This window comes from Thunnus maccoyii, chromosome 2 (assembly GCF_910596095.1).
Source record: "Thunnus maccoyii chromosome 2, fThuMac1.1, whole genome shotgun sequence".
Classification (NCBI taxonomy): domain Eukaryota; kingdom Metazoa; phylum Chordata; class Actinopteri; order Scombriformes; family Scombridae; genus Thunnus; species Thunnus maccoyii.
The window spans coordinates 13,488,177-13,513,679 of NC_056534.1; the positions used below are offsets into that span (position 1 = coordinate 13,488,177).

The 25,503-nt window shown below is 40.4% G+C and overlaps 1 protein-coding gene across 5 annotated transcripts in view; it reads left to right on the forward strand.

The window, feature by feature from the left end:
- The window catches only part of lrba (LPS responsive beige-like anchor protein), a 190,916-nt gene that overhangs the window by 81,626 nt on the left and 83,787 nt on the right, over positions 1-25,503 (forward strand). For all 5 annotated transcript variants that reach the window (XM_042427272.1, XM_042427281.1, XM_042427298.1 and 2 more), the window contains exons 34-36: positions 830-894; positions 2,779-2,887; positions 12,188-12,354. In XM_042427272.1, the coding sequence (XP_042283206.1) occupies positions 830-894; positions 2,779-2,887; positions 12,188-12,354 (341 nt within the window). The remainder of the gene's footprint in view (positions 1-829; positions 895-2,778; positions 2,888-12,187; positions 12,355-25,503) is intronic.

A 25,503-nucleotide genomic window follows, 5' to 3' on the forward strand; every position in this document is an offset into this window, starting at 1 on the left:
GAAATTAGAATTTCTGTAAGCTTTTAATAAAATGCGGATCATCGTAGAGGTTATTTCCACAACTACTGGAATAATCTAAATATTTATCAACACATGACACATTCAATGATATCTCAATAATGTGGAATGCGTGGTGGAATTCAAACTGTGATTAATGATTTTTTTAAAAGAGTAGTTTGGTAGTTTAGGTCTTTTAACATGAGGCTTTTTTGTGCATATTTCTCCATCTCCCCAGAGAGGAAGAAGGGGAAAAAGCGCTGTGAGGTTCAGAAAGGCCTCATGACCTTGTTGCTTTATTATTCTTTTAACGGTTGTGTTGAAGGTGTTGAAATATTGAACAGAGAGACGATGACCGCTTAGTTTCCCTTCTCTCGTTGTCCCTCGAAGTTGAGGATATAAAGTCACACACGGCTGCGGTTGGATTGTTTAGACTGACACCTTGAACCATAACGTTAGTCAAAGAGAGGAGGAAATTTGTGTATTTACATGTGATAAATGCACTCTCAACACAGTTCTTTCACTCCTTTCCACTCGTTTGCCAGCTGATTTTGTAGCCTGTGCTGACCAAAGCGGTTGGTATCCCTTTTTGGATCGTGTTTTATCGATGATGTTTCTTTTTAAGCACGTACACCCTTTAAAATGTGGTGTAGAATATATTAGCTCTACCTTTTTCAAATGTCTAACTCAACCCAAATGTAGCATTCCCTCCCCACTCCCACATGTGCCAAGAGTTTCACAAGACCGTGTTTGACATTAATTCTCAATAACATTGCAAAGTTACATCAGTAATGTATTGATATTTTGTGTGTTTTTGTGTGTTTGCTTGCAGGAATGGCAGAACTCCATTCAGAAGAATGCAGGTCTAGCCTTTATTGAGTTGGTCAACGAAGGCAGGTGGGTAACTCTGACCTGCTAACTGCTGTCCTCTCTCCTTGCAACAGCACTTCTTCATTATCTTTCCAACCTCTACCCATCGACCACTTTCCAATTTCACCTTTTCCCGGATCACATCACAGCCCCTCAGGCCCTCAAGATCCCAGACGCCCTTGTGATGTGGTGGCTATTCAAGATTCTGGCCAACAACAATCAATGGTCAGGGAGTGAGGAGGAGCTTGGGAGAGTGAGGATAGAGGACTCTGGAGTTCAAGGCTCCATTCAATACCTGCTCATCCCAGAGGGATTTGGGAGAAGGAGACGGGTGACAGGGGCTGTGATAGCTTGTTCCTCTGTGACACTTGGGAAATCGCTCTTAGTTTCCTACTGTTCCTGTGTCAGTTTATGTGTTTCTGCTTGAGCTTTTATCCGCCTCTAATAATCTCTTCTGTCTACGTCTGTCTTTTGTTATTTGTCTTTTTTTTCTTGTTTTTCAATTATCCCCACGTATGATTTATCTCATCTATTATTTTTACTGCAGGTCCTCCTCATCTTTCAGATGTAGAACGCCACACTTTCCATTATTGATCCTAGCTTTTAGAATGTGCAGGTTAACTCACAGTAATGCTAATGAGACTAGCAACGTAGTCCTCTGACTTCTTTGCAGAGGACTCACTTTAAAGAGGCTGCTCTTTCACAACCATACCTCAAGTCAGGGTCAAAGTGTGGTGATTTTTAGTCTACTTCTGCATGCATATATGTTTAAACAAATGCATGTCTGATCTGTCCCTTAGCTGGGATCAGACAGTTATTTAATATTATGAACTGTATGATTTCAATCTTAATTTGTATAACAGCATTCATAAATGATTTATAAAAGTTCCTACCCAACAATCACATTTATCTCTTTAAATCTAGACATTATACTGTAGTTTCCACAGTCAGTCCACCCTAATTAGGTTTTTAATAGCAGTCTGTAATTTCATTTTTATATCTGATCTGTGGAAAGTCAGCATCAGCTGGTAAAGGAACATTTTAAACCAGTTAAACCCCTATTTCTACAATGACAATTTTAAAGTGCATGCTAAAAGAAATGTACTTTAAAGGATACTGTAAGTCTGTTTTGTCCATAAGTATGTGAGTACAGAGCACCATAAAGAAGGGCAGTGGTTGGGTTATTGATAGCGGGGCCTAGACAGGGCAAGAGAGGCTACAGAGGCCCCAGCACCTCCGCTCCCCTGCTGCCCTGTGCTGAAACAGCAGGCTTAGGTTACAGTCATCCCCTGGCCCCTAAACCCCCACCCCATACTCGGTCCCAGCCTGGGCCCCCCCCCCCCATCCCTCCTTTCTGGCCCCTGGTCTGTTATTGTTCCACTTTGCACAGTCCTGACCTCTAGGGCTGCAGAGAGGTTTCTTCGACCTGCACACACACACGCACACACATAACATGCATGTTTCATCAACACTGATAAGAGAATAAGAAGAGGGAGGGAGGTAGACTACATATGTAGCAACATGGGCAGAGATCCTCCCTCTTGTCAGATGCATATCATTAACAAATCAATTAGCACCTGCACCCCTGTTAAAGGATGTAACTGGTTTGGTCTTGTTTCCAAATTAGATTTTCTGCTTATTTTGCACGGTTCTGTTCAGCATTTTATGGATATTACATGGCTTTTCCTTTTCTAGGTTACCAGATATCAGTGTTAAACAGATGTTTAAAATACTCTGAGTATCAAGATTTTATGATTCCCAAGCCTTTATGTGAGACATGTAGCGTCTTTTGACTGAAGTAAATGAATCACATAATCGACATCTATACACTTTTGTTAGAAATGTAAATAAAAATGCAAATAGATGTACAGTATTTCTGATGTTCTGATGCATGTCTCCCGTCTCCCTCAGGCTGCTGAGTCACACCATGAAGGACCACCTAGTTCGCGTGGCTAATGAAGCAGAATTTATCCTCAGCCGACAGAGAGCTGAAGACATCCATAAACATGCAGAGTTTGAGGTAAGATGCCGCATATTGCTGGCAACCCATGCACAGACACAGAAGTATGGGCATAATATGCCCATTGACATAATTTCTTCTTAAGTAAACAAACTAAATCATCCTTAAATATGGACCATTGAAAATCCATCCAAAATATATGTATTTTACAAGTTTGGAATTACAGCTTACTGTAGCAAATACTGGAACTTGCCACATGTTCAAAGTACTGTACAAGAAAGATGACGGATTGCCTAGTTTTGCGTTTGTGAAGCTGTTTCCTCTCATTGTTTTACTACACAGTGAGAATGTGATTGACCAAAAATATAAACTGATTGCAAGTTTTCATTGAATAGACAAAGTTAGACCGCATTGCCATGTGTGACGTGACAAAAAGCAATTAACTATACTTAGCAGAAGAATATGAGGATCATCTCCAACCATGAGAGATGCAGGGTTTGTAGTATTTTCAACACACTCCATTGTGAATGGCTATGATAAATTCACCGAAAACAATTTTCAGCTTATATGGCTTCAGGAGAATTAAATGAGATAATAAGATGAAGATGGGAAAGACTGCAGCATTATTTAATCTTTCCCATTTCCTTCTGTTAGATCCACAGCTTTAGGCTTGCTGTGCTTGGACAATAAAGTCCATTTTTAACTGAAGGCCCATCGCGCTAAGACTACTTTGATAGAAAAATGGTTGATAGCTTCATATTCTCCTGCTCTGTCTGTGAATATATTCAATGAAAACAAGAAAGAGGTAACAGTCAGTGAGAGCACAGAGGAGCCGATCCAATGACTACTTCAAACTTGTCCATCAAGTCAGATCTGTCACAGCAAACTGAGAGGATAAATGTTTACTTTTCAAACATAACCCTGTACTAATCTTGAACACACACACACAAACACAGACACACGCACACACACACTGGAGTAGTTTGAGGCTGGAGATCACGCTTGGCACATATCGCTAACCAAACATTGTGTAGTGTTAATTTATCCCCGTGCCTCTTGGCCTAACTGCAGGCTTGCCCTCTGAAACATAACTTCTCCCCCTCTCCTTCCTACCAGTTCTCAGCACAAACGTTGCCATTCACATGTAGCCGCCGGGCCAACTCCGTCCTGACCCATGGGCACCCCTCATTACCCCTTTCCCAGTCCAACTCTGCTACGCTACCCTCCCTCTGCTTTCTAGATCTCACCAAAATCATTTCCTGTCCCGCTGAGATCCTGTCCATTATACTCCCGCTGGGGGTGTATTTTGCCAGTGACAGGAATATGGCATCCTCCCCTCTCTTCCACCTCTCCCCCCCTCCCTCATTTCTCAGGAACCTGCCAGCACTAAAAGCTGCAGACAGACCTGAGAGGTGCTGGCCTGAAGGGCCGACTGTGTGTAAACCCACCACCTCCACCTCTACTCCCAAGCCTCAGCCCTCAGCTCCCACTTTGCAGTAAAATGTGATGCTTTTTTAAGGTTCAAGGAAGGGTCTCTCTTACATTCGGGTGAAGTAAAATCCCTCAGGAGTGTTGAAAGTCAATCAGAGGGGTAGGGGCACAACTCTTGCACATCAAACTTTTGTCTTGGATTGCTGTTTTTTTTTTCTCTCCTCCTTGGATAGGCTGCTTTTCTATGTGATTGGCATCTTTTTCTTGGGAACCCTTATTACTTACACTGCTCCCAGTGTCAGTCATTTGCAGAGTATGATCTGACCCAACCTGACCTTATCATCAACACACAGACTGCTGGAGTGTGATTTAGTTCTGCTAGGCTGAATGTAGCAGATTTTTTTTTTTTTTTTTATTCCACTGGATACAAATTTTATGAAAAGGTGCACGGTAGTTGTGCTCTTGCGAAAGTGCATGTATGTCATGTTAGGCAGCTGTGTTCATCTGATGCAAGAGCAGCAGGAGGACGGGGAAGGAAAAATGGCTTGGAGCATGGTGCTGACTGGCAGGCAGACAGACTGTGCAGCCAGTCTACACACGACAGCCTCTAATGAGCTGCTCTGCTACGGCCTCTTTCTGGCTATGTCCCTACCCCTTCTCGATTTCTCAAACTCCCCAGCATTGGTCCCCGATTCCTAACCTGGCATACAGTAGTTTGGCTCAACATTACACTCGACAGGCAATGTCCCCAGCTCTCCAGACCAATTTGATTAATTGGCTTTTTTGTTGTTGTCTGTCCCGTTTGTGTGTAATGACATTGCTGGTTTCTGTTCTTTCATATGCATTTCCAGCACACGACTTACCATGCCCTTAAAATCTGTACTTTACATCTAAATAACAAGACTTAGAAACACAAATAAGCTATTACAGGACCTTCGTTGCATGTCATACCCCTCTCCGTGTTTCTTGCCTATCTAAACTGACTGTCAAATAAAGGCAAAAGGCCAAAAAAAAACCCCAAACAAATAAGCAATGTAACTGATAGAATTCAAGTCCTGTTCTTACATAAGACTTTAATAAGCATGCTGTTATTTGTCTGTTTACTAGCATGCATGAAAACACAGTATGACTTGTTTTTTGATGAATGAATGTTGAGTAAGAGAGGGCAAATGACAAGGCAACCATGGACAAGGCATCTGCTGTTCTGCTACTTAGTAGTTAGCTGATTTGCTCTGTCAGCCTTCTTTCTCACCCCACTTTCTTAAGTCATACTTTATAATAAATATGCAAGCTAGACTCTCCTGTATCTGTATTGCAAGACATTGTGTGCTCTCTGTGTAGGCCTTTTTCTAGTACAATACTGTATGCTGTGTAGGGTCAGGGGGTTGTTTTGTTTCTAAATGAAGCAGCACTATCAGCTACATGAACTGATCAACTGACTGGAAAAAAAATACAACTAACGGAAAGCTATAACTTTCCATTAGTTGTATTTTCTCGTTGTCATTTTGAAACTTATTCTACCCCTGCAATCTTCCAGCCGTCCTTAATCAGATACCTTTCAGAGCTCGTTCCAAACTATGTTTCACAATTGAATTCCCCCACTTAAATGCAGTTGCTCCTCAGTGACCTCTGAGAAGAAGTGAACCCCTGATAAGTCTTGCTCTGATATTGCTGTATTGATTTTTGCCTCCATACAAGCTCTGCTTGAGCCTGCTGGAGCCAACGGTTTCATTTTGCACTGCCACAATAAAAATAACAGGCCAATGAAACATCCCCCCTGAGGGTGTGGGTGGAGGGTTTTGAAATAATTTTCAGCTATGTCCCAGTTTTATAAAGCATGCTTTCTTTCTATTGTGTTGTGGCAAGACTATAGGTTGGTTATTGTCTTAGAAATAGACCAAAATGGGCCTCCGAAATCACTCTTTTCGGCTGTTATTATTACACTGCAAGTGAGGAGTTTTACAAAATCATGCATTATCAATTGCCCATACATAATCTGCATCCTCCCTCATTATACTTTACTGAATCTAAGAAATCTTGGTATAGTTAAACAACAGCACTGAATGCCAACCACGGCCCAAAAAAGTAGAATCATTCAGTACATGAAAATAAATTCACGTTTGCTGCATTGTTAGAGTTCAGATCCTTGAGAAGCCGGTGAAAGAGGTGTCGATTTAGATACCGGTTTGCCTCAGAGACATAACATATGCTTTCTCCCTCTCGCTGTCACTCCCTCTTTCTCACTCACACTCTCAGTGGCTCTCTGCGGGACACAATTGAGTTATCTTTGGCTCTGAGAGTAAGTTATTACAGTGGGCTTAGGGTGAAACAGAGATGAAGATAACTAGGGGGAAATCCAATTACCTTTTAGGGTTCTCTATCTAATAGGATCCTTAATGTGAAGGAAATCTGAAGATCGGATGCTGCTGCCCAGCACAGCGAATGATAGACTCTGATATCTTCCAGTGGAGCAGGATGGAAAGGGGAGGCCGAGAGATGGGAGAAAGGAGGAGAGAGAAATCGAACTCCCTCTTTTTATGGGGCTGTTCATTAGGGATGAAATGTGGTGGGCTCAGGGGCACAAGGGCAGATAAGAAAGTCCAGATAGGGAAGAGTGAGCAAGACCCAAGTCATTTCTATTCTTTCTTACCCTTCCCTTCTGCTCACTCGTTCTCTTTTTTTTTTTTTATACCCTCTTGATTCATCCTCTGCTGTTATATGGAGTAATTGAATTGACTGTCTGAGAGATCCTGTGAAAGCCAGACGATAGCAGCTAATTAGTGCTTGGCGTCATTGTCTTCCCTCTGCTGAGCTTGTAAAACGATCTGATCCTTCTCCCCACGTTAATGACATTAACATTGAGCTGATGCTCATTATGTTCTATTATCATAGCTCTGGTCTCTGGAAACTTGAGCATCACAGAGCCGAACATCAGAGAAAGAGCCCGGGCGATGATGTACTGTAACAGTTTAAGTTAGGTCAGCTCTGCAATTTAAATATAACCAGCAGGCAGATCAGTTCGCTGATTACACAAAAACCTGTTCAAGGGAATTACTTTTATTGTTAAAACAGAAGCAATCTGCCGAACAAAGGTTACCCAAACACACATAATGTAGAGCCAGAGAACCACAACTCCCAAAGGCTGTTTACATCACGCCATGCCCAGCTCTCAGACTGATAGCTGCCACCAACTGTAGCTTGCTGTCATGTAGTTGTCACAACTGTAATGTAGTATGTCAGCAGGACTGCATGCCCGGGCATCTCATTGTGGTCAAAACTGCTGTCAGGAGAATAAGAGAAAAAACAGGAACATGTCTATTTTTGTGATGCCATTGTAGCACAACCATCATGATAGTGGTGGTTTTTCATATAATTCATTTCCTATAATGTACAATAGTGGTACAACGAAAACTCTCCAAAAATAGGCAGCGATAGTTGTCTTAGTGCATATTGCTGACTTTATTGTCAAAATATATAACATTTTTCCTTGTCCGTTCTTGGTGGATTTGTATCTTTTTACTGTACATGTGCCATTTTACTTAAGACAGCAGCAGATAGAAAACAGAAGTGGGGTACAGAGGATTGCTGGAGAACAGTTGTCTCAGTCCCGCTGTCTTGTCAGCGTAATGAAGTCCCCAGGTACCTCCTCTGCAGCTCTCATCACTGTGCATGTGTGACCAGCTAACCCTCGAAGTATGACTTTACTTCACAGTTCCCTTTGTTTCAGTCTAACACAGTCTCTTTAGTCAAAGGGAGCATGTTCTCTTGAATTTTTTTTCCTGTTCCTGGAGCAGAGCAGTGTGTTATAGTTTTTACATATTTTTATTTAATTTAGTCTTTGCTGCTTACATTTTAAAATTATCGATAGAAATTTGTTTCGGTTATTCAACCTTGAACCTCGAGCTTGGTGCCATTGTCCCATATTCATGATTACAGGCAACAGCCAGTCCATGGGCATGTATTTTTCATCTGGTCATGTCCTTCCTTCATTTGACTATTTTTCACCTCCACACGACAGTTTAACACATATGATTTTTCACGTGGCATGACCTTGAAGCTGAACCGTAGTCATTGTGCGAAGATGGCAGCAATGTAGACTGATGTGGCAAGAGTAGGGCGCGGTCTTGCAGAGACAAGAGGTTTCAGGGTAGAAGAGATGAAGAGGCTGCCAGCCGAGCATGGTGACCAGTCCATTAAAGATCAGCCACGGACAGTGTAAGGGGAGGAGCAGGGAGGAGGAGGAGGAGGAGGAGAGAGATACTTTGATAAGTGTTGCGCCTGCGTTAACCTTGATGGTCGCTAGCAATGGGCTGATGCCAGCAGCAGGGATCTGTTTCAACTGGATTAGATTATTTTTTTTCCCCTCCTGCGCTCCAAGAGGAGGAAAAAAAATCAATACTTGGGAGCACGGCATGACAGGGACATCATTTCAGAATTGAAGTGGCTGTCAGGCATTGTCATTTGGTGACTTTTGTTCGCCATTGTACTTTTAAGCCCTCATTTTTCTCCCCCTCCTCTTCCTTTCACTCGTTTCTTCCCTAGCCCATTGTCTGAATTCCCCTGGTGACATTTTATGTTGCAATTTGAAAACTCGAGGGCAAGAGATCAAGTGCAAGAGAATCTCTTTGAAACCAATTGGTGAACTGGTTCAGCATCTACTTTTGTTTTGCGACCCCCATCCTCCTTTTCTCATTTCATCCTCTTGTCTCCCTAGACCTCCATTGTGTTCCAGGAGGAATTTATTTGTAGTATATTTGCATTCTGTGATACCAGACAAGGACAAGCCTGATTTCTCGCCTTCCTCTGGACAGTTTCTCTGCCCGTTTGTAAATGAAACCCTCTGGGAGTGCTTGTCGACGGATGTGAGAAATTGGAGATTCTCTCAGAGCGATAGCCCAGACTTGGAGAGTGTGTAGCCCTGATGTGCCACCAATGTCAAGAGCTTGCAAATCAAACGCTTTAATAACATCTCTGCTGGTTTTTGTTTCTTCCTCCTGTTCTCCCCGACAGAACCTTGAGACCCTGTTTTTGTCAGTCGGCGTGTTGAAGGCTCACTGTGGCACAGCAACACTGCTAGACCTTTCTCTGTCACTCTAATTGATAAACATAGGGCTGATATCTTGTAATGAGCCTCCATTCTCCGGCCTATTATACTGGTTAACCCTCTCAACCCACAGAGGGAGAGGAGGAGGGGAACCAAGGCATCATCTGACAACAACTACAGCATTTAGATAAGGCTGACACTGTTACAACACCACTACTGTGGAACTCCTCTCCTCCTCGTTTCCCCTGCTTATTATTTATAGAATCATTATTGCAAAAACATGAGCAAGAGGCAGTGATAACTACAGCAGCAATGTTTAACAGCAGAAAACCGATGTGTGTGTGTTGTGCTCTGGTATAAAACGGGGTTAAAACGCACGTGTAATGTGATGAAAACGCACGTGTTCCAATGCTTTGTCTCTGCATGTGCGTGCTGCCATTTTCTGCCATTATGTGATTTTAGAGATGATTACTGTTCTTTCCACTCCCCAGTCACTTCCCTCGCAGCCCATTTCCTCCCCAAACTCCAACACACATCCATAGTTATTTATTTGAACTGTGGATGAATTGCGGGAGACACGACTCAGTGTAATTTACTCGATTAATGCCAGCCATTATCATTTCGTCTTCACCAAGCTGTCTCCTCCAGCAGAGCAGGCACCCATGCCGGCCGACCCTGTCAGCCAGGCCATGTAATGGAAGGTGCTGCCCACGATTACAGTGTCGCAAGTCATAACGGTCTCACTGCAAGCATGTTATGCCCTGGTGGCTGAAGCTAAAAGAGCATAGTCTTCCTTCCCCTTTTTCCTCAGCTGCACTCCTTTAACTTGGTAAATGGAAGTGTTTTATGTCTGAGCATGTCTTTTTTATGGTTGTTTTCTTGTCAAAATATGCACAGTGCCTGCTTAAGTCACTCCAAAAGAGGCATGTTTCTAATAGCAAACTGGAACAAATACTTTTAATTTAGTTCTTATGTTTCCTCAGCATTCCTTTAAAAGAATGAAAGGAAGGTTTGTTTGAAAACACCCAAAATGCCTCTTTTTAGTTTCTGTGCTTCACAGTATTCTGTCAGTGGAGCTAGATGGAAGTGAATGCAGGACGGTGCCAAGGAAGGAGATTTAGTTATTCGCTTTAACCTTTGTAATAACATAACATAATAAGTCCTTCATAATACCCCGGCATATTCTCTGACTTCACATCAACGGAATGACCTCCCGAATTAACAGTGACCTGTCTTTTCCACTTATAAGCAAACCTGACTTTGGGTTTTAATGGCACTACTTATGTGTTCAGCTTTTTTGGTTGTTATTTTAGGGGTGAGTCTGAATTTGGCCTTTTCTCCCGCAGTCAACTTTGGCTTTGGATATGAGAAAAGCCCATTACAGCATGGAGGGTTTGGGTGTTTGGGCAGACTCAACACACAGGTGATGAAGTGTTTGTTTATGGTTATGAGTTTGAACCCAGCACTGCTGATTAGTACTGCAGACTTTACATGTCTCAGACAGGGGCTGATGGAAATGAACTCTTTATAGGCTCGCTGCTTATATCTGTTTTTAAAGGTCTGTAAATCCAAGTGTCCAATAAGTGTTTAATATATTGTTTTCAATATAATATATATCATCTTCTGCAATAATTTGAAATTAAGCATAACCAGAATTTTAGGATTTTTGGACTGGTCCCGTCCTTTTGGTCGGGCTCTCTTCCATGTCCTCATTCCTGCTTGCCTTTACCTCCACTGATCAAGATTAATGGACATACGACGCACACACACTCACTCACAGCAAAAGCAAAGCATTCTCTGGTTTAAAATTTGAAACATTTATCCGGAAATCCCTCTCCCTTTACTCCCTTTATTTTGCTGTTTCCCAGGTCATCATCCTGGAAGGTCAAGGCCCACTTTAATGCCACACAAAGAGACATAGATTGATAATTAAGGCTCAGCAGCCTGCAGAAAAGCCTCCCTAATGTGATTTATACCTATAGATTTTCTGTCAGATATGAAATGTTGTCGTTCAAATTGAAGAGGAGGACCCATTATAAAGCGCTTTACTGGTAACTTTGGGAGAGCAGGTTGCATTTGTTCAGCCATGTATCTGTGTTAATAGTTACTGTATGACTGTTGTACCAATGCTTTGGTTTAAGGTTAATTTGATAAAATTGAATGAGTTTTCATTCCTCATAGCGCAGCTGTAGCTGTCCTCAAAGCACGCAGAAGAAAACACAAATGCACCAATGCAGTTATCTGTGTGACTAGCTGCACTATACATAGCACATGTTTTTTTTGTTTTTTTTCCTGAATCCTTTTTTCTTACGCTCACCTTCAATAAAAATATCACTGTGAAGCATTTCTTTTAGAGTAAGCCATGAGCGCAACACAAGTTTGCAAGTGAAATCGGTTGTGAAACAGAGATTGAAAATCAAAACGCTGTTTCAAATTATAGCTGTTATTTTCAGAAGGTGTTTTACTTTTACCATCTCTGCAGAGTTCAAAGGCCCATTCTGATAACAAATTCCGACAGAGAAAAATGTCCTCCCTGTGCATTGTGGGTATCGTGTGATTTGGTGCGCCGGAGGGCATTAGTAAATACGTGTCCACTGTTATTAATCAACATGACATGAGGACAGAAATGACCCCATGCTTTTCATTTGGTTCTACTCAGAGTGGAGTTTCTATAATGTGCAAACACTGTTGTGCTCATGTCTGTATTGTTCCTTCCTATAGATGTCTGGGCCATATATGTTATCGGCAAGATATTAACCCAAATTATAATTTATATACTGTATAACTCACTCTCTCAACACATTTTTACATGTATTTGAAATATACATACTCATGATACTTTCACTTGCAAAATGTGTAATGTGTTCTTTCTCTCTTCTTTCCAGTCTAACTCTGCTCAGTACGCCGCAGAGAAGCGAGATGAAGAGAAAATGTGTGACCACCTGATCCGTGCAGCCAAGTACCGCGACCATGTGACGGCCACGCAGCTCATCCAGAAGATAGTCAACATTCTGACTGACAAACACGGAGCTTGGGGAAACTCTTCCATAAGGTAAAACAAAAGCTACTGTACTGTATGTCTTAAAACAAGACTGAAACTGGAGGTTTTACATTATTAAGTTGTCATTTTGCGCTCAAGTAAGATGATTATTAAAGAGTTTACCTTCAAAACTATTTTAGAATTTATATGAATACAGGGGGAGGGAAATTCTGTGGTGCCGTTAAGGTTGTCTTTGCTCAGTCACACTGCCTCACACATACATACACACGCTATTTTACATTTTGTACAAGTGTGGTACACTTTAAACAGACAATAAGTGATGAAAGGTGAAGCATAGTATATAAATGGATTTAATTATGCACCTGTTTTGTTTTTCTTATGATCATAGCATGTAATTTTCTCCGCCTTGAAAATTATTCAAACCACTGTAATGGTTTTAATCTCATCATAATATGTCTCATCCCCCAATACTCATGACTTTGATTAAATTAGATTTGCAAAGGTGAAAATGTCAGCTGTGGGTTGAATGATGCATTGACTCGGGAGAGAGATGAAAGCCATTTAAACAGCTCGGCACCCATTAAGAACAGAGGAAACCCTATCCTCTGTGTTTGTTTCGCCGAACAGGCAGCAAAATCCAATGCAGCTATTCCCTAATGATGGCTGTTTGTGCAGGTAGTGTGTAATGGTGAGCTGGAGAGACGGCCGCTGGCTCACGCTTGTTAGGCTGAACCAACTCTCCGGGGACTCGTCTGGCGAGGGTTAGTTTGCTATTGGATCAGGAGTCTATCTCTGGCTGGCTTTGTTTTCCTTTGCTTTTTTTTTTTTTTTTTTTTGCTTTTTTTTCTGTCTTATATCAGGATGTGGTGTATTATTTGTCATATTTTTCTTTCCTTGATTCCATCTCTTTCCCTCTCTCTCTTCCTTCCATCTCTTTCTTTCTATCAGGCCCCATGTGTACTCACACAAGGCTGTGCTATTTACTATGGAGATTGTGTTCTACGGGCTCCGGCCAGAAAAAGTCCCCCATTACCGGCCCTTTATGCTGTTGTGCTATTGATGGTTTTCCTAATGGTTGCCGATGGGTGCAGGGAGCCATTGGCACTGGGCCTTGGAGTGCAGCGCTCTTTTAATAAATCACAATCAGTCCTGTGCCATTACATCAATATTTTTGGTCAATTACTGTGAAGGTCAGGTGGTGCAGCTTCGCACCAGAGCCTGTGGTATGCGGGCATAGGAGAAACATCTGGTGCTGCAAACCCTAGTAAAGAAAATGTAAGAGAAGAAGAAGATAGACACAGAAAACAAACTCACAAGCACACCTGCAAACCTACAGGCGGCCCAATATAAGAGATATTCTTTCCTCCTGTCCACACATACGCAAACCATGTGGTGCAGCAACATCTAGCCTGTAAATAAGAAGGGGAGGGGGAAGAGCGGATGCACACGATGAAACCCACAACCTTTTTCCAGCTGTGAAAATTAAATCCAGGAACACAAAGACAATACACAGCTATAGCCCCGTTTCCACCAAAAGTTCCAGGTACTTTGGACCCAGAGGAACTAATCTCAAGGTCGGTTGGGTTGATTAGATGCAGAATTGGTTAATTTCAACTTCAGCAATACAAATCCTTGGTTTGGAGCACTGAATTCCAATTATGTGGTTTGGAGCCTTCTACTCATGTAAACCCAGAGAACCTCTAATGCGCGTCTTGAAGGGTGTCTCGTGCGTGACCATGACAGCAGCAGTCTGGCTCTTTGATTGGCTGGACGGCCTGTAACTCAACACAGAGGGTAGAGGAGGAAGGGGCGGGGATAAATGTAAGAGGAGGGATATGGTGCTATCATCATGGTGGGAGGCATGAAAATGACAAACGGTTTGATTTCTACAAGTGCTAAATCAGTGGTTTTCATGGTGCTGCTTATCTGTTTACCTCAAACCTCACACCAGGATACGGTTAAGATGAAGTGTTACACGGACACCTTAGTTTATTTGATACGTATTTTAAATGACAGTGAGTATTATGGTAACACTCTGTTGTTTCCTCCTTGGTAACAGCATTATTTTTTTCATAGTTTTATCATAGTTTTATTATAGTAAACAAAGACAAATGTCTGAATTCACGTTTGCATTTATGTTATTTGTCAAATGCACATAGACTAGATGGAAGCTTTTTATGAATTTTAACCAATTACATCCCTGATAGTGGAAAAGTGTTAATAAAGAAGCTACTATAAGCTTGTTGTCTTCTTGTTTTTATCTTGTTGAGGTTTTCAGCTCCTACATCTATCAATTCCTTTTATGTGTTTTATGTAGGGTTGTTTTACCCCATAATAGCTGTTAGAATTAGTTTTCAAGCAGATGCAAATATACTTAAAAGTAACTAGAAATGAGCATGTAAAGTAAATTTTCTCCCAGAGCAGCATGTCCCCAGACCCCCCCCTAGTTGTGGCAGATTTTCTCTATCCACGCAATGTTCCCACCTTTTTTTTTTACCCCTTACCTGTTTGCATCTCTGTAAGAGCGTCTGTCGCCACAGTATAATGTCATTGAGTGTTTGATGGTTATATATTTCTGCGTTAGAATGTAACCGCTGTGAAACAATCAGAAAATAACGTTATATTTCTCTCATTCACGGGCTTTGTTCTCTCTACCGCCGCTCCCTCTCTCTCTCTCTCTCACTCTTTTATTAAAATGTAGTAGGGAAGCTGAAAACAATGCCTTACTTTATTTTCAACGTTAACAAACAAGGAGAAATGTCTCTCCTTGTCCTAAACTGGTCCTAAATTGATGCGTGAGTACTTGTTTTATGAATGATGCGGCACACAAGTTGAAGCAGCCGGACTGTGTGTGTTTAACCAATCAGCGACGGTCATCCCTGCAAAACCTGCCCCCAAAGTTCCTGTACTTTTGGAAAGTACTACCCCCCTAGCAGGGACTTATTTGGGGGTAAAACGATCTCTCTGGAACTTAATTTAGACCCAGGTCCCTCAGGTGGAAATGCAGGTAGAGGAACTGAGTTCCTCAAAAGGTTCTTAGTACCTGGGGAAAGTTCCTGCGGTCGAAACACGGCTTATGATTACGACCTTTTGTTGCTTGGGTGTAAAATCCAACTCTGCCTGCTCACACGCTATAAGAATGTATTCCCCAAAGTTTCCATTCAATAAAGAGTCTGAAAATGAAAATATTATTTTCTCACAAGCTGATGGGAATTGTTGTTTCCTCACGGCAGGCATCTAATATCTTCTGACATAGTGTGACCTGCCTGAATGCAATTTGTGTCTTAATATCCAGCTTACAGCAGCCCTGGCCTCTGGAGAAAAGAGGTGTTAGGTGATTTTCCCTTTTCCATTCCCCTGCTCAGTCTTTTCCTCTGTCTGTGGTGCTTTTTCCCTTTCTTTTTCTCATTCACAGCATACAATTTCATTCCTCTTTTTCTCTCCCTCTGTGTCCTTTACTCTTTCTTGTTTCACTATCTACTTCAGTTGTATCACAGAGTGTCCAGGGAGGATTCCCTCTACCAGACAAAGGAAGTATCTATTGTTTTTGTGCCCTTGTCTGTCATCTAGTGTCAAGGCATAGACGGATCCACAGCCAGACAGATAGGACGACTACCTGTTCATCCATACATTTCTGTCCCAGTGCCTGGAGACTCAGGTGTACAACATGCCAGCCTGCTGTCTTCCTAAGAGGAGAAAAAAGTAAATGAACAGCTAGCAAGATGGCCACAAATGAAACAACTGGCAGATGTCATTTTTTTCGCTCCACATCTCTCCAGTTTTTTATTTTTTTATTTTTTTATTCCCTATTCTTTGAGCTTGGGTCCACTGAGCATCCAGACTGCCGCTGTGTTTATTTGGGTCAGGAATCATCTTTCATGTATATGACACCTAGACAAAGTCGACAGACAGAGAGGGGAGATGAGGGCAGATGATGGAGAACGCCAACTCACAGTCTCTGGGGACACACACTACTCTCGTCTTTTTTCCCCTCTCATACCTTCTCTTTATTGCATTCTAATAGGCTGACTAATGTACCATGGAAATTCGCTCTGGATGCAGGAAGCGGGGGAAGTAAAAGGAAGGTGGCTGCAGCTGAGTGTGATGCAGAAACGGTGTGCACGTGTTTTTACCCAGAGCTGTTGTTGACAATCTACTGATGTAGCCAGTCTGTTTGAGGCAAATGGAAACATTATTCAAGATGCAGAGGTTTAGGTATACTCCCTGGCATTTGCTGTTCTCCTACTTTATCTCTTTCTTCTAAGGCTACATCAGCATCCTTTTTATTCCCAGTTTATTCCAACAATCCTCACCTACAGCTAGTCCCCCCAAAGCACACACACATCGAGCACCAACTCCTCTCCCTCTGCTCCTCCTCCCTCATATAAGCAGCTCATTTTCTGCAGCACCACTGCTCTAATGGACGCCCTTAGGCTAGAGGCTTCCCAGCCAAGGGACATCCATCTTTTGGAATGTCACACTCCCGCCCGGCGAAAAATCTTTGTGATGTGCACTCCAATTTTTCTTCAGTAAATCAAATCTTCCTTCCTTCAGAAAGACGAATGCTTTAGGGTTGGAGTGTTATAGAGAAAATCAATGCCGGCAAAATTGAAACAGTATGCCCTCGTATTGATCGGCCTTGTGAGATCGAAAACGAACAGCTTTGTAACTGTTCCGCTGGACAGTTAGCTGACCTGTAATGGACAAACTATTGATATTAGCATTACTATTTTATCTTGTGCTATGTCATTTCTCCAGCACACTATTGAGGGAAAGAAGCCAGAGCAGAACAGTCACAGTCAGTCCCAGAAAAGGGTTTTTTACTGTATCCACAAATTATATGGTGGGAAATGGTGTCTGAACAAAATGCAGAGGAGGTTTCCTCATAAAAATATTATTTGTTTAGATAATATGGCTATTGACAAAGCAAGTTCTAGAAATTATTTATCAAAATAATATATTTTCAAAGAAGTACTCCTTTTACATACTATCTCCCCATGAGATGTACTGCATTGTATGTGACGCACACTAGCATATACATTTTACACTACCTTCTATCTTCTTCATATGCTACTTCCAACCTCTGCTGATCATAAAGAGTGCAACTAACGATTGTTTTCATCATCAGTTAATCTCTTGACTATTTTTTACAATTAATCAATTTATCACTTAGTCTATAAAATGTTGGAGAATAGTGGAAAATACCCATCATATTTTTCCACAGGCTAACATGACATCTTCAGAAGAGGGACCATGTGTGTCCACATTCAGGCAAAAATATTCAAGTGTAAGCAAAAAAATATTTAGCTACAGGGCACAAAGGAGAGAAAGTCTGCACACTGTTAGGTCCCAAATAAATAGTTTAATTAAAAAGAGAAAAATAGAATTAAACTATTTATTTGGAGCCTAACAGTGTGCAGGCCTTCTCTCCTTTGTCACATGACATCTTAAAATTGTTTGTTTTCTCTGAATAACAGTAGAATGTCCAAACATATTCAATTTACAGTGATATAAAAAAGAGAAGAGCAACAAATCCTCACATTTAAAAAAAAATGGGGAACCAGTAAATGTTGCATTTAAAACTTGAATAATTAATTAATCTTCTAATTTGTTGTTAAAACCCCTGAAAACTAGGTTTCAAATTCTCTATGCAATCAAATATTCAAGACTAAATAAGCTGGTATAAGTTTGAATTCGGATAAAAAAAAAACACCCTTAGTTGTAATTTAATAAAATCCCAGCTAATTAGCTGAATCATAACTGTGTGGGTGTGGTTTTATCAGATTTGATTGACGGCGGCTTCTCCTTGGCAACATAAGCAAACAACTCCACAATGATAATCACATTAAAATTTGTTTAATTCTGATTGGTGCTCTGAAATATGCATCATATTAGATTATAAACCACATAATTAACACCACTGCTTACTGTCCTGTAGTCATACCAGGGCTTGTTGGTTTTATCCATCATGTTGAGCCTCCTCTTCTGGATTGAAACTGTATCACCCACCCAAGTAATGAGTTTAATTGTGTTCTGAACATACTGCAGAGTTATGCTTACCACAGAGAGAACATTCATGTCCACATAGTATTTTTTTTAAAATAAATGATTGCATGAGAAGCTGCGGCAGCCAGATTCATCTCTACTTGTATGCTTTCATTCCAGACTTAAATCACAATTATGATACATAATACTGAATGTAATGCATGTGTTAAAGCCGAGGTCTGCACAATGTCTGTGTTGCCTCGCGTGTATGTTTTATGAACAGAGGAGCGCTGGTAGTGTGCATGCAGAGCTGAAAAAGGAAATGGGACTCCAACACGTCAATGGAGATTATAACCATAGGAAACAAGAACATAACTGTTTAGAATACACTGGCTCTCGGAAATGCACCACACGAGAGGGGCAGGAAGACAGAGAAAGAGAGAGGGAGATGGATGGAACGGAGGATGAGAGAGAGATATTTGTTACTTGAAGCATCAAAAGTTGAGATGGAGACAAAGACAAGACAGAGACAATTTTTTCCCACATCCTTTCTTCTAGCTACAGTATATACTAAGTCATACCGATGAGTAATTGTGCAAACCTGTATGTAAAAGGTTGAGAGTGTGTCTTGTTTGCTGGATGAAAAACTCTGCAGCTGCTGTCTTATCTGACCATCAGTTTGCCTTTGTTGCATTTGGGAAAAGAATAAACACTGTAGCTGAACCTCCAATCTTTGTTAATCCTGAATTTCTGGGGAATCATGGGATTTATGGGAATCATTTGTGTACTGCATCTTTCTATTGAGCAATTGTTGTTTTTTTTTATGTATTCTAATCTTTATATTTTAAAACTTTCCAAAAAAATCTGAGAAAATTGAATCAGAACGATTGTAAACCTGCAAGTGCAGTGGATAATCATTAAGATGAGCCCTTCTTTACATAGAAAAAAAGTCTGTTACTTTATACAGTACCTAACTGGTCATTTGTACTTGTAATGGTTTTTGGTTTGCTTATAAATACTTGCCGTCTAAACACAAACATGACCCAATGTACTGAGCAGTGGCAGCTGTCGCAGTCCGCTGCTCCCGTCTCATCCGAGGCAGAGACAGTTGTTTCCTTTAGTCCAGGTCCTGACTACTTCAAAACCAATTAGCCAGGGCTCGAGTTGTGATCATCCATCTGCCTTGATACAGTCATAAACATACCGCATAAAGAATCACCAGCCGAGACTCCCAGTATCACGCAGGAATCTCCAGCACCAAAGCCCTTAAACGGGGTTTAATGTGAAACCCTCCACCTCATTAATCATGCACAGTAACATGTGTCTGGGACAGAGAAGTTGTGACGGGGGGACTAAAAGGATGTTCCTTTAAATCTCTGGGGGAAAACGTTCAAGTTTGACAGACGTGGATTCCATCAGTTACATAAAATAACGTGCCACGAAGGCCCTACCGTGCAGTCCGGCTCATGGATATGAATTAGAATATAGTCTTAATGATAACATTTACCTCTACTGTATATACAGTACAGTGGCTGGGGCTGTAAGGAATAGTAACAAAGTGTCATGGTGGAACATATTAACAGCTGATGATGTCCATATGTTAGCATGGTTAAGTGTTGGAGTGCAGACCGAGACTCAAAAAAAAAATACACTTAGTGAATCATTTACAACAAAAAGCTGAGTGGTTAAGTTAAACCGGTACTTTCAGTTATTATCAGGGAAATTATTAAAGGTTTATTTTTCATAATTTATAGATTTTGTTTCACATACGTTAGAGCAGTGGTTACCCCACAACCCTGTCAGATGAGCACAAATACTCCTTCAATACCACCCGTCATGTTCTTAATGTGCTCATTTGAGCTGATTTTAAACTTGCCACAGTTAATTGTATAAGAGTTGATCCTGTTACAATACATGAAAGTAAATTCTCAAATTGCTGATGTTGAGTCTAGTTTTTTTCTTTTTTTTTCAGTAGATCTTGACAACTTTGCATTTGTACTTCTACCACTTAGGAGGTGGAAATTTGGCCATTTATCTAACTTTTAGCTATCTTTTTTGACTTTGAAGTGTATTCTGTGCAATCAACCCATCATAGCTGGTAGTTTATTGGTTATTGTGACGATAAATATACTGAGGATTACTCTCACACTAATTTATAATCCTCTTTGTGGGTTTAGTTTCCTCCTAAACATTTTTTTTTTTAATTTTAGCAAATAATAATTTCCATTTTTCAAATTAGCCGAGCTAATTTTCTACCCTGGCAACTGAACAAGTATCCTTTGGGGTGCAAGTACCCTTGTTTGGGAATCCATGTGCTTTAACTGACTATGTATATGCACAGTGATTGGTTGCTATAGTGTTACAGTGTTTTACCTACTCTGCAGGCGAGAATCGGCAAGAGGTTTTTAATGTAACCAATGTTCCTTAATTTTTCCGTTTACATCTCGATCCTGTTCTTCCTTTTTTACACCATTCGTATTGCCCGTCCCCTCCCTAGCAGCTCAGAAATGTAATGGAATCCTTGTTATGAAGTATGAAAGAAGGCCGCCATCCCAGAAAGACCAATTACACCATCCTGCTTCGCTGCTCACAGCACGGTGTGACTCTGTAGCAACTCTCAGATTTATGAGTTTCATATACCCTTAAGAAAGTATATGGCCTTGGTGGAGCAAGGTCATGATAAAAGGGTGCTGATCAATATCTGAATGAAAAGCCATTTGGGAAGTTTTTAGGGCTTTTTTTTCCTCCGTTCTCCCTGGATGCAATATCTGCAGAGTATCGATTGTCAGGGGCCAGTAGTTAGTCAAAGGCTATCTCCTTTGACTAACCCCTTTGCAGCGTGTCAGCCCCCCTCTTCCTCTTGATAGATTGGTATGCTTCCAGCCACTGTAATTACACCACGAGACCAGCAGGTCATTTATTTTGCTACTTTCACCATTTGCCAAAAATCGCCTTTATCTTTACAATCCAGCACTTTCTTGTGCAACCAAAGCAGGAAAAGGGACATATAAAATACCGTTGTCCTCGGTATAGAAAGTGGAAGAGTGAGGATCATCCTTTACTCATAGATCTTCAGCTTGTATTCTTGCTGTAGATTTACTCTACACCCCCATCCTGTGTCTGAGTTCAAGTTCAGCGCCACACTTAGAGGATAAGACCAGGAGAGTTTGATACGTAAGCTCTGTGTGTTTTTTTTTTTTTTTTTTTTTTTTAAGAATTGATATTGATAAAAGATGTTGCGGCAGATAGAGCGCTTCATTCATCCCAGGATGACTCATAATAATAATAATAATAATAAAAAAGTTACAGCTACAAACACACTTTATCAGTGAAAAACAAATGTAGTAATAGAAAATGGAAACACAATAAACAGACACGTACAATATATGGACTGTTTCTATAGAAAGTCTATTTATACTACAAGCAGTATGAAACATGAAAGTATAGTAAATATGAACAAGTTAAAATTTTGTCTGAGGTACAGTATAATGTCTCATAAGGTATGAACAGTACGGAAAATATACAAAACAACAAATATGAACAACATGATACATTTTTAATGTATGTTTATTTAATATAGTTTATTCTTTTTTTTTTTTTTTAATTTTAGTTTATTTTCTCAAACGAAGAGATAACATGAGCATTACCAATCACCTTGCAATGGAATTGCTGCACTTGACACACACACACACACACACACACACACACACACACACCGTGCTCTAAGTGCTGTATAATGGGCACAGCCGTATGATGGAGAGAGGGGAGGAGGTGCTCATGAATAGCAGACAGCCTTGCTAGATGAGATTGCCGAGCCTTGTAGCCCTGCATTACACAGAGGCAGGACACACAACACACTAGTGCACAGAGTGCAAAGGAGAGGAGAAACAAAGCTGATTTGTTTGTATAATAAAATATTAACAAACCCCTTAGAATAACAGGCAAGCTCGGTTTAATTTGATTAACTTTGCATAGGGTTAATTATAAATTAAATGTATGATGCTTTGCTTTTTAAGAAGTTCAAAATTGTATGTTTCAAAATGTGTGTTTTCGTTATAAGGAGTTCTACCGTGAAGCCACTTGGTTGGTTTTGGAATTTGAAGTGTAAGGTTAAACATGATCCCGTGTTTGTGTTATAAATGTGAAACTTTAAGACTGAAAAAAAAATCTCCTCAGACTCGCCCATCTCAGCTGACCTTGAGCTTCTCCGCCGTGCTTTTTCTTTTGGGGTGGTGTTGGAAACGTTGGTACGCGTTCAGATTTGTCATACCATTCAAGATCAGCTTTGAAAGCTAGAGGTCAGAAGATTATTACAATGGGCCAGTAATGGCAGAATTATTCAACTCCGGTCCAGTGGATGCCCTCATTACCGAGCAGTAGTGGTGATAAATGGCCATAAATGCATGTTGTCAAAATCACAGGAAAAATGTGACTCTTCATCAAAGATACAGATGGTACCGCTGAAGCAGTGAAAGTCTGTATATACTATTTATTATGTTGTTGATGCTTAGATAATTTTCTACAGTGAAGCTATTTTAACATTAAAGAATAAAAACGTTTTTCACATGAGTGGAAAACACATTTTCACAGCACGTTAAAGAGTCCTGTCTTTGGTCAGTATTTACTACTTTACTAAGCACGACACTTTCCCTTTACCTCCCATGAAATCTGATATAATTAGTGTGTAATTGTCTGGCTTTTTGTTGGTGAATTTACACTGAGTGTAATTGCTGCTAATTGGAAGCTGCACACTAAGCTGGTGGTAATTAGGGCTCGATTTGCATTATTTAATTTGGCTGCACTGCATTGTGGGGAGTCTGAAGCCTTTTGCCTCCCACCCATGGGAGTACTTTGATCCTCACAAGCCGGTGATGTTACAGAGATGCAATATCACTCCCTCTTTTTCTTTTTTTTTTTTTTTTTTTCTCAGATCGCTTTTTGAAAGCTCTTGGATAAATTGGAGTTAATTGGGAGGAGTGGTAGGTGCTCATGTTGTCTTGGTAATGAGAGTGTGTGCACTCTTGTGTGTTAAAAGCAAATTCAGTGAAAAGGGAGTTAACAAGGGAGTGATAAAACCAAAGGATGTGAAGGCACGTATACTTTGTTTAAATGTGACTGAATTCCTTGGTTCATATGTAAACCTAAGATTTAGATTTTTAGTTTTGATTATTTTCTCTCATCGAGCGCATACGCTTTGATTAGATATGTTTTCATACATTTTTCATCTCAGATCTGATCTAGTGGTGGTTCATTCATTGCATGTTATTTAAATTCATATTAAAAATAGACAAATTAAATGACTTGATCCTGTGATTAATAATAAGGATGGGCAAAATTACATGTGTACTGTCATTTAAAGGGATAAGATGGAAATGTTGCTGGGTCTGTGACCCTAACGTTACCTCTGGTAAATCTTGTAAACAACATTAGCCGGGGTGAATTAACATACACACATGTAGATGGTCTTCTTTATACCTCATTGGAGTGGGAAGGATAAGCATTAATGCACATGTAGAAAATCACTTCAGCAAGACTTAATCATGCCAAACAATTTCAGTGGGAAGGTATTTGCTCCTGTTTCATTTTAATTTGAGTCTGGAGATACCATCGAAGCGATCGCTGCCACCACTTGACAAAGAGCCAGTGCTCAAGCAACCAGTCCTCAACATGACAAATCCTCAATCTATTCCGGCTCTCCCGTTTCTTCTAAACACATGGTTTATGCAAATCAAAGCAAAATGGTCCTGGGGATAGCGGCAATATTTGAGCAATTTGAGGGCTGCCAATAGGAACTGGCATTAATATAAAATAAGCAAGGAGAGAAATCTCCTCTGCATATGCAGGTCTCATTGACTGTACCCAAATTAATTTAGCAGAAAGGTTATGAATGGATGTTTGTGCCAAAGTGCAGTCGCTTGTAGTGATATATGAAAGCATATTCACTCTGCATGTCCTGTGTGCTATGATAAAGGTCATGTTATATCATTTACATAACATCCAATGCTTTGAAAATGAACCCAAGCAAAACAGTGATATGTTTCGTACCCCTTCAAATTCACCCACAGTAAATTCAAGCTTTTTTCTCCAAAAAAAAGATAAGTTCAATTGAAATAAAATTATGAGGAATAAAATTAGATACTTCTCTAATCCATCCCCAATGTCAGTTTAAAAATAAAAATAAACTTTTAAAGACTGAAAATGGCGTCAAAGAAGTAGGAACTGTGATGCATCTGCCTCTGGACAATCATGTCAGGTTGGATCTTGATGGATGGGAATCATTTGTCCTTGTCAAAAAAAGAACAATCGTGCCATTGAAATAATGTGCTATCAAACTTTCGGGAGCTGCACAGAGAATCTATTAACATGTTTAAACTGGTCGTTTGATAATGATGAGCAATGTTGGCCCTACTTAGAATACCACTAATCCCAATAATATATGGTGATTAATAGAGGTGACATGGAAGTGGATTGGAATTGTTTATTTTAGGCTTTTTAATGCTAGATTAGTATTATATTTAGGATAAGATTAAACCATAATACATCCCTCGGGAAATCTGGTTGGTGTAGCAGGAAATGGTAATAGCTTGCAAAAAAACAAAACAAAAAAATTCAACAATAAGAAATTAGGAATTAATTCATGCAGAAAAAAAGGGGGGAAAAGTTTTTAAATTTGGTTAAAATTGACACAAAAGAATCATTATCATTGACTTTATATTTACTAGTGCTTCAAAAACACTCTTTGTTGAAACTGTCAAACCTTACTGGCATTAGTACAGTCCTGTAAATAGGCTTCTTGTTTATTTGGGTAAATAGCACCTGTGTGCAATAGATTATCATAGAGGACATAGTTAATGTAGTTCACTTGGCCCTCCACTTTTCTAAACGCTGTTCCTTCCAAATAAGCATTTCATTAATCCTGAAACAGCTCTCATACTGAACACTCCTCACAATTAAAGCATTTGTTTTGTATGTCACCTCTCTATGCCAGATCTACTTGGACTCTTACTCTGTTTTGATGTAAATGGACAATTTAGGAGTGCAATTGAAATTTTAAAGAGCTCACCAGTAAAATATCTCCTTGCAGCGTGGTGATGGTTTGTGTTGAGTTTATTAAATTGAAGGCATAACTATTTTGTTAACTGATTAGGGACAAAGAGCATCGGGGCCACATAAAAGGAGAAACTTGAGCTTCTCCATTCATCCCCTGTGTTGGTA